The sequence below is a fragment of the Cavia porcellus genome, unplaced genomic scaffold (genome assembly GCF_034190915.1).
Source record: "Cavia porcellus strain 051 isolate PalLab524CR breed Dunkin Hartley unplaced genomic scaffold, mCavPor4.1 scaffold_17, whole genome shotgun sequence".
Taxonomy (NCBI): domain Eukaryota; kingdom Metazoa; phylum Chordata; class Mammalia; order Rodentia; family Caviidae; genus Cavia; species Cavia porcellus.
Window position 1 is genome coordinate 20,646,842 of NW_026947500.1, and position 10,066 is coordinate 20,656,907.

General features: G+C 46.4%; 1 protein-coding gene across 3 annotated transcripts in view; it reads right to left on the reverse strand.

Annotated features, from left to right (window-relative positions):
* The window catches only part of Slc35d2 (solute carrier family 35 member D2), a 39,813-nt gene extending 31,708 nt beyond the window's left edge, over nucleotides 1-8,105 (reverse strand). The window contains exons 1-3 of one of the 3 annotated variants that reach the window (XM_063227367.1): nucleotides 7,925-8,047; nucleotides 2,579-2,666; nucleotides 1,801-1,834 (exon numbers count right to left, since the gene is read on the reverse strand). Coding sequence is in view for 2 of the 3 variants with exons in the window: in XM_063227366.1 (XP_063083436.1) it covers nucleotides 1,801-1,834; nucleotides 7,925-8,040 (150 nt within the window). In the remaining variant the exon portion in view is untranslated. Of the gene's footprint in view, nucleotides 1-1,800; nucleotides 1,835-2,578; nucleotides 2,667-7,924 lie in introns of all 3 variants that reach the window. The other 2 variants (XM_063227366.1, XM_003468395.5) reach the window with 2 other exon arrangements.
* Nucleotides 8,106-10,066: the final 1,961 nt, after the last annotated feature.

Here is a 10,066-nt window from a genome sequence, read left to right on the forward strand (position 1 = left end):
CCTGTGATCGCAGCACTTGGAGGAGGGACAAGAACACTGCCATAAACTGGAGCCCAGCCCGGTTATAATTCTAAATCTTAATGAGTTTACCAATATTTATGTAGTGAGTTCAAGGCCAGCCTGAACTATCTAGCAAGACCTTGTCTCAGAAAACAGACAAATACTCTACACTAAGTATATTGAAAATACCCTGTATTATTATTTTGGAATAAACTCAATGTTCATCTTCTTATGTAACTTTTACAGCATATTTAATTTTCTTCATATTAGGATGCAAGGGCTGGGGATTTAGCCTAGCAGTTCAAGTGCTTGCTTGGAAAGCGCAAGGTCGTGAGTTCGATCCCTGTTACCAAAAAAAAAAAAAAAAAAAAAAAAAAAAATACTACAATGCAAAATTTTAAAAGCTACTTCAATGTGATTATAATTCTAAATCTTGATTTTACCATGAATTTACAGATATTTATGACAGGTTTATATTACTCGGGTCCATTCTAAATTAGAATTGGACTTCGGATTTTTGTCTCACTTTACATTTCTTGAAGAAATATACTAGCACTTAATTAAAATGTTTAATTAAGACTTTTAAATTGAGTCTCATGAGTCTCTTTCCTTACCCAGTTGCAGATCAGAAAGGCTTATAATTAAATGAATAGAAGCCAGAGGGTTACAAAATAAAATTTATTGGATTTGGGGATTCCTGAGGGTACATTCAAGTATTTTTCTATGTGTTTCTACATTAAAACATAAAGATATGTTTTTTGAATATGACATAATGTTTTCTTGTTAAGATTTTTCTCCTAGGGGCTGGGGCTGGGGATTTAGCTCAGCGGCATAAGCGCCTGCCTTGCAAGCAGGCAGTCGTGAGTTCAATTCCTGGTACCGATAAAAAAAAAAAACAGAAAAAAGATTTTTCTCCTAAAATAATTTGCAAAGACGTACTGATCAGCAAAACATCAAACCAGGATAATGTTTACTCATATATATGACTTATCCAGATACACAATTTAAAATTTAGCAAACAATTATACCTTGTATAATTTTAAGATTTTCTCCCTATAATCAAAGCAAATTCAAAAGCAATAACCACAAAAAAATCTTTGATGATAACTGTCGGCCTACTAGAAATCACTAACGTGTGACCAAAACAATAAACAAGCCACAAATTAACTTTAATGGGAAATTTCAGAAAGCCAAATGGCTTTAATTCAAAAGTTGACCCAAACTCACTCTTGTACTCACGAGCAAAAATTACAAACATGTTTTGCGAACATGTTTTGTTTGTCCCACAAAGATTTATAAAAATGTGAATCAGTGGTCAGCATTTAAGAATTTGGAGATTTGATGTAGAAATTCAAATTTCCTTTCTGTCAAGAATCTGAGAGGAGGAGGTTGCACTAAGGGAAAAGTGGGTCACACCTCATGGCTCAGCAGCACAGTGGCTTACCCCAGGTATCACCTCCACACTTCCTTGGGACCCGAATTCTCCCGCTCCCCTACTCTCAAGCCACTCATTTGTTACCTGCCAGCTTGGAGGCTTAGAATCTTTTGGATTAAAGGCATTAAAGTAATTGCACTCAGTTATATATAAACTGAAAATAAGCAGTTGTTTTTCCCACAAGAACAATTATTCTCAACCTATAGAATGAAATAAAATGTGTACCAAGGTTTCATGTTGCATTACCAGGAAAATGTGATCATCTGGCCCTTTGCCAGCTGAGTATCTCTGTAAGCCACCGTCTTCAACAAAAGCACTTAAACTGTAATTACGCACACGGAAGCTGTATTTTTTTTTTCACTTACCTGTCCAATTCCGAGAACAATCGGTGAAGGGAAGCTATAAAGAACACAGAATAACAAGTTAATTTAGCAACATATAAAAAATTGAAGACAGTATATAAAACATAATGACAGGAGCTACTAAAAATTCCTAGACAATGAAAACACTAGCAAATTCATTCACTTTTTATTTGTTCATATCTTTTTTATTGTTTAAAACTGATCACTGATTGTTAAACTTGGCAATATCTTTTGTCCTTTGTGGGTAAAACAGACAAAGAATTGTGTATAGAGAAAAAACAAAGAATCTGTTGATAAGTTATTAATGTTAATAATATAACTTTAGAAAGGACACTAAATACAAGAAGAGCTCTATAGAGAAACTATAATTTGGTATTAAAAAAATTGAAGAAGACCTCAATATAGGTTAGAAATTCAATGTTCTAATGAGATCTATTATCCTGAAACTAATTTATAGAATGAAAGAAATCTCAGTATGAATACAAACAAGCTAATCCTAACATTGAATAGAAAGGTAAAAGCCACCAAAACTAATCTTGCAAAACAATAAAGTTGGAGGAATGCCTCTAGCAGACATCAAGACAGCTACAATAAATGAGACCACATGGCAGGTGCACAGTGACAGTCCAATAGGACCAGGGGATGGAAAAGAGACGGGACAGATGCACGGACACGACATCAATGTACAACATGACACCAATGTACAACATCAATGATAAACACGACCCTGAGCGCAGTGAACAAGCTGCAGAGAACCTTGAATTCAGAGCCTGATCCCTACCTCACACCACACGGAAAGGGACAGCCATCACCTCACGCCATTCATCCACGCTCAGGCCTTCTTGGCTCCCACTCATTCTCTGGGGCTGCTAAAATATTAAAATATCACCAACATTGGTACATTAAAGGGGAAACATATCTACCTCAGCAAGGGTAGATAAAGAACAAACCAGAGAAAACAGACTGAAGGGCTGAACAGTTCCACCATGAGAATAAACGACCTGCAGCCGGGAGTGGCGGTATATGCCTCTACTCCCATAATCTCAGCACTTGGAGGCTGAGGCAGGAGAATTGTTGTGGGTTGATGACCAGTTTGGGTCATATGGTGAGCTCAAGTCAACCTAAACTACAAAGCAAGACCCTGTTTCAAAAAACAAAAACAAAAAAACAACTCTAGGGTACGTAGCTTGGGGCCCACTGTATCCCCCTTTCCGGGCATTCATTCCGCAGATGAGTCAGAAAGTGTCCTGACCCCAGCCCCAGCCCCAACCCCAAAGCAGCCTGGACACCCCAGGGCTGAGGATAAACTGCAGGGTCTGCATCCAGCTTGGTCCAAGCCCACCTTCCCCCATCCTGCCTGCCCAGGAGCATTCTCCAGTGCCCTCCTAAGGCATCTTGGGAGAGTACGGTCTCCGACAGAGGACAAAAATAACACAGCAAACAAACAGTAGGAGCAAACAGTAGGACAGTAACAACAAAAGCAGAGAGCAGCGGACAAGAAAGGCTTCCTAATCACAAGTCAAAGGTCTCGGAAAGAATGCACTCAGGTCTCAGAAAACTGCTCGAAACAACATAACTGCCACATAAATAAATACCTCCAGTGGCAGTAGACACTAAACAGCCACAGCAGAAAGCCAAGTGGCCCCAGCCAAGGTAATCCCCAGGGGGATCACAGACTGAAAAACAAGTGCACATGGAAGACAGACTGACAGCACCACAGAAGGCTAATTCCCGAGTTTGACATAAAGAACACAATAGAATGAGTCAAACATAAAAGCCAAATTCTGCCGGGCATGTGGCACGCACCTATAATCCCAGCACTCAGGAGGCTGAGGCAGGAGGATCGCTGTGCATTAGCGGGCAGTCTGTGCTACATAGTGAGTTTAAGGCCAGCCTGATCTACATGTCTAGGGCCTGTCTCAAAAAATGAATACATAAATAAATAAGCAAATTCTTCTTCATGACAAAGGGGAAAACAACTGAATCTTCAGATATAAAGCACACAGTTTAGATTAAAACCTATTAAAGAACTCAACAAGAGTAACAACAGAACCCCCTACACACAGTCACACAGAGATACACACTGCAGAGAGGAGGGTCACTGCAGAGAGGAAGGAAGGAAGGAAGGAAGGAAGGAAGGAAGGAAGGAAGGAAGGAGCGAGCGAGCTCTGGCCCTCATGAAACTCCAAGCCCAGTCAAGCAGGGCTGGGTTCAACTCCAGCAGCTAAAGCCACGGCCAGGTGGGCGGGCAGGGGGCAGGACCAGGAAGGACCCAACAGGCATTGTTCCCAAGGTCTATCAAAACTAAAACATGGGCATAAAATAAAGCTAATGGCTGTAACTTCTTAATGTCCTCACAACCTTTTACCCTGAAAAAGCCATTTTAGAAACAACGAGCCCTTGTGGGGAAGAAGAATACAGTTGCCCTCCACATACCAGTTCCCTCAGATCAAATCCTCCAGCAGGAAAAAGGTCGCATCCGTGATGAAGTGATGAACCGCGCAGCCCTCCCCCTTCCCTCCCCCTCCCCTCCTCCTCCCTGAGCAGCATCAGATAATGGCTATTTCACGCAGTATTTACATCACATCACGGGTGGTGAGCAATTTAGCGATTCTCGGAAGAGGGTGTGAGAGGCACAGGGACGGGGTGACATCAGGGGACCTGGGATCCATCCCCTACTCGGACCCAGGATGGTTACATTGACCTAGTGCAGCTCAGGTCCCTGACCGGATGTCACAGGCAGTCCTCTTACCCAAAGTGTGAGAACCCAGTGGACTCTTTCGACTTTCGACTAAACTGTGAGTCCAAGAACAGAAAAAAATAAATGAAAATATAAACCATCTATCATATTGTTCAGGCAGCTGAGTTAGTTAGAAATATTATAGGCAGTGAGACAGGGCTGGGCCCTCAAAGGAGCCAGTGCAGATACCTTACAACTGTGGGGGAGACAGACACCTCCTGCTGTGGGCCAGGCCTCAAGTCAAAGGATCAAACAAATGCATCCACATCCTAAAGATTGATATTCTAATTAGTTCCCTATCACCCTGGAGTCACTATCTCATCCCTCCAGGAGAAAGGTCACAGCTCCAAGAATGCCCGCTTCCTACGTGACTCACTTTCCCCTTTGTCCCTAATGTAATCAATTTTACCTGAACTATTGATCTTATTTGGCTAACTATAGTTATGGCCCACCTTATGCCCAGCTGCCTCATGAGTTCCCAGTTTTTCCCCACCTAGAAACCATCTCGCCCCATGAGTTTGCTCTATAAACGTCCCTGGGAAAGACAGATGCTTAGGCAATCCGCTGGGGACCCCTTCTGTCTCTCTCAGACGCAGGCTTTCTTTCTCTCAATAAATATATTCAACTCTTAACCTCCGCTATTCCTAAAATTCATTCTTCAATTTTAGAGAACACAAACTCATATCAGACATAGTAGGGGGAGTTTCAGTCCCTTATATCAGGAGGACCTGAATGATACATAACAGACTGGGTCATGGCTTTTCTTTACATTTCTTTTCTCTTCTCTCTTTTTTTTTTTTTTTTTTTTTTTTTTTGGTACCAGGAATCAAACTTGCGACCTCACGCTTATGTCACTGAGCTAAATCCCCTTTTCGTGGACCAGGGATCCAACTCATGACCTTGCACTTGCCAGGCAGATGCTGTGCCACTGAGGTAAATCTCTGGCCCATGGCTATACATATAACCACCCAAATGAGGAGCAGGGGGAGGAAGGACTTCCCTTGATTAAAACAATTTAGAAATTCATAACTGTGCATTGTGCATTGTCTGAGCCTCTATTTGATCTGGATTCAGGTGTTTTAAAAAGCACTAAAGCATCTTGGGGGACATTACAGATTAGGGATTTACTTATTTATTTATTTGTTTATCGTTATTTTTTTGGTCTTTTTTGAGACAGGGTCTCGCTAGGCAGTTCAGGCTGCCTGGAGCTCACTTTGTTACCCAGGCTGCAATAATCCTCCTGCCAAGTGCTGGGATTACAGGCATGCACCTCCACTCCTGGGTTTACATAATATATCTTGTTTCTTTCCCCCTCCCTATCACTTTGTCACAGCAACAGAGTTAATACAAGACTTTGTAAAGAATATCAACCACAGGCTCGAGGGTACAGTGCAGGGACCCGCACTCAGCGTGCATGCACAGCAAGTGCAAAGCCCTGGGTTCAAACTGTGGCATCACAACAAAAACACGGGAGCACCACAAGGTATCCCAAGCCCATGCCATCCCTCTACAGCTGCTGGACCACTGACCCAGTCCAGGCTGGGCCCCTCTCCCTGATACAGCGCAATCCCATTGGCTCGCTGCCCACGAGCCAGCCAGAGAAATCCTTGTAGGCACAGAAATCAGGTCCTCTCATTCCCAGGCTAATAGCTTCACAGGGCTCCCACCCAAGGTGATTAACACTGCTGGTCACACTCTCCCTGCCTCCTCCTGCCCAGGACCTGCTCTCCACACAGCAGCCAGTGCCAGCGGTCACCCTCTGGGGGACACCACACATGCAGGCCCCACACCCACCAGAGGCCTGGTCCAGGGCCTGCCGCACTCTCCCTGGCACTCATCGTGAAGGTCCACTTGTCCCCTCCCTGCCCAAAGCCTTCACTCTGCCATGCTGCAAAGTCGTCTCCTGGTTCTGGGCAGAAGGTCACCTCCAGATCACTGCTGGGTCAATGGCCTACCTAACAAAGCCTCCATGAACCGGCAGTGAGGAGGACCCCGGCCAGCTGACCCTGTGGCTCACCTACCCACCTGCCCATCCCTTCGCTGCTGTGTGCATCTGTGTCCGTGGCAGCAGCATCCTTCACAATAAAGACAGAGGGCTCAGCTGGCATGCTGCCCCCAGCTCCAGGTAACAGGAGCCACCCCAGGAGGCCGGAGGATCACAGGTTATCAGGCCTAGCCTGGGGGGACCTAGTGAGACTATGCCTCAAAAAGGCAAAAAAGGAAGGTTCTAAGCAGTAAAATTTCCCCAATAAGGTGGCCAAATCTGAAACCTTTGTTTCAAAAAGGCCAACAGGACTGGGCATGCAGCATGGCGGTAGAACATCTGCCTCGCATACAGGAGGCCCTGGGTTCAATCCCTGGGGCCACCGAAAAGGCGGGGTGAGGCTTGGCTTCGGTGACTGTGTTACTCAGAGCTATGCACCCTCTCTGTGCTCCCTTCCTCCTCTACAACCTGGTCACCTCCTGTAAACAGCCGGTAACGCAGATGGAGGCAAAAGAATTGCAAACTTAAGCCCAGCCCGGACAACTTAAGAGACAGCCTGTCTCGAAATAAAACGATTATAAAAGTACTCAAGTACTGGATGTGTGGCTCGGAATCGAGGTGCAGGGTTCAGTCCCCTCAGCTGCCCTGGTTTGTCTGCTCGCACCTCACTCCCCTGAAACTCCACCCGCCCACCTCGGGTTCTGCAGCTCACAGCTGCCTTCTTGGTGCACAGTAAATATCTGTGGGTCTGTTTTGTCGAATGTGAAACGAGGCTGCAGACTTGGCTCTCGGGGCTCCGGGGTAAGGGTCTGCCTCGGAAGACCGTCTTGCAGCGCTGGGGTTCCCAGAGGCCTCACACAAAGGCTCGCAGTCACCCCGGTTCGCGTCTGAGGAAATTGCTGACTGACTACCTGACCGACCTGTCCTGAGAGCAGAGCTGGTGAGTGCCGGGGCTGGGTTTAAACCTCGTTCTTTCCAAACTGCCGGGGACACCAGCAGCATTAAACAGGATTTTCTGGTTCTTACAAAGAGATTGAAGGAAGCAGGTTTACTGCTCACTAATCCCCAAGCAGCCGGCATCACCAAGGGAAGAAAGGGCTGAGAAAAGGAGGTTCGAGTCTGCACCACCTCCCGCAGGGCTGCGATCACGATGCCTGCGAACGTGCACTAATAGAAAATACAAACGGAGTGAAAACCCGGCACCAGGAGCTTGCGATTGTTTTCCCCGCACAGGCCGGTCACGCGGGAGGCCTGGGCAGCGACGCTGGGGCTGACCTCAGGGTGCAGCCCGGAGCCCCGAATCGAGCGTCGCCGGTTTGCAGTCCACCGTGGACGGACCGGAGCGTGCGGGCAGCGGCCGTGCCCGCCCGGCCCGCCCGCCCGCACCGCCCGCCCCGCCTCACCCGTAGGCGGTCAGCAGCGTCTTGTTGAGCAGCACCAGCAGCAGCGAGCAGGCGCCGTAGAGCAGCGCGGACAGCAGCCGGGCGGCGCGGGAGGGCTCGGCGGCCGTGGCCGTCATGCTCGGGTCCGCTCGGCCGGCCCAGCCCGGCCCGGCCCGGCCGGCGGGAAAGGGCGCGGCAGGAACAGGAAGGGCCGCCCGCGAGCCGGGCCCGCCCTCCGCTTCACCCGGCCCGGCCCAGAGCTGCCCACCTGCACGCAGCCGTCGGTTTGGTTCCACGCTGGAACGTGCGCTTCGCATCCGATGAATGCTATCGGACCCGCACGCTGTCGGCGGGGTGTTTCGGTTTTGGAATCGGTCTTGAACTCACGGCCTTGCACTTGCCAGGCAGGCGCTTGCACCGCTAAGTCCCCAGCCCTCTGGTTCGGTTTTGTTTCGAGACAGGGCCTCTGTAAATTGCCCAGGCTAGGAATATACTTGGCAGTTCTCCCGCTTCAGCCTCCCAGACTGCCGGGACGACAGGGGAGCGTGTGTCCACCCCACCCTAGCAGCTGATAAATCTGTAGTCCTGGAAATCACAGCACAGGTGCGTCCACCACCGCCCGAGTCCCCTGGCCTCCGCTTTTAAGTTAATTCTCCCATCTCCTTGCCTTTTTTTGTAGATTTGCCTTTTTGGAACTTAATGGGAATGGGAAACGGCTCTTGAAACCCCTGCCACTGGTTCACCCTGCCACTTAGCACTGTTGTTCTGTTGTGGGGTGGCACGTTGGTTGTTTCTAGTGAGGCCTAAACTAGAAAACCTAGCCAAACATGCTTGGAGACATGCGCAGTTGGACTTCTTTGCTCTTTGATAAGCACCTAGGATTAAGCCTCTAGGCTTCTGGGGTCTCTGGGTGCTGGATGGCAGGTTCTGGCCTCACCCAAGGGCACATTTCTTCCTCCCCCAAAGGCACAATTCACATCTGCTGCTCTGGTTCAAGGGAAACCTCCCGGGGCTGACTGCTAGCTGCTTTTAACAAGTGTTCTATACTTTCATTCTAAATAGCGAACTTTAAACAATCTGAAATGTTCCACTTATAACTATTGTGGGGGTAAGAAGGTACTTAAAGGGGAAAAGCAACTGGGATGGGGAAAAGGAAGATACATTTGTATGTATATACATAGGGTAGCTAAGATGACAAACCTATTAGTTCTTGGAAAAGAACAGTTAGTACTCATGATTAGATCAGTTTTGCATGTCTATGTCTGGTCATCTAAGCAACCCTTTTGAAGGTAATATGCAATATTACAACCATTGTCAAATTCCTATCACCTTGTTTTGAAAACCTATACTGTTACCGCGTTTGTTGTTGTCTCTTTTGCTTTTTGTCTTTTTTCCTCTTAAATAAAAATCTGAAATTTTACCTTTTTAGAAATGTGAGATGTTTCCAGTGGGAGTCGAAGTGTAACTGAAGAGGCCAGGTTAACTGTTTTGGCCATGGTTAAGAAACTAAAACAGGGCTTTTGAAGAGGGCCTGAATTCCCCAAAATAAGAAAGAACAGATACATAGGTCTGTTTTAAAATAGAAAAAGAATTCATATTCTAACGGAACCCAAAAAGTCTGAACGTCATTTTCATTTCCTCCAAAAGCTGTTGTTCTCGATCACTTTGATTACAAAACTACAGGAGTCTAGAGCCACTTAAAATCAGTGGATCTTTATCCAGTGCAAATCACAACTCACACTTGAGTTCTCTGTTTTTCTGAAAAGTCCAGACAGAATGACCTTTGTCACTCTAAGTGCTCAATTAAAGATGTTCCAAAAACTTACTGATGCAAAAAACCAACTAGCTAATCCCAGCACAAGAGGCTGAAGCAGGAGGACTGCTAAGAGTTCCAGCAATCTGTGTAGCTGGCTTGGGCTACAAAGTGAATTCAAGGCCAGCCGGAAAAGCAGAGTGAAGCCATCTCAAAGATACCCTCCCTCCAAAAAGAAAACAACTTGCCAGACTCCTAACAAAGGTGACCCAGACTCAATCCATCTTATCCATAAAAGTCACCAAAATAATGTTGATCCAAGCATGAAGGGCTGAGCATCATGTCATGTCTGCCTTTTAAAGTTTTTATATCATGGTCACATTGATAGAAAAATAAACTGTAAAACTTCC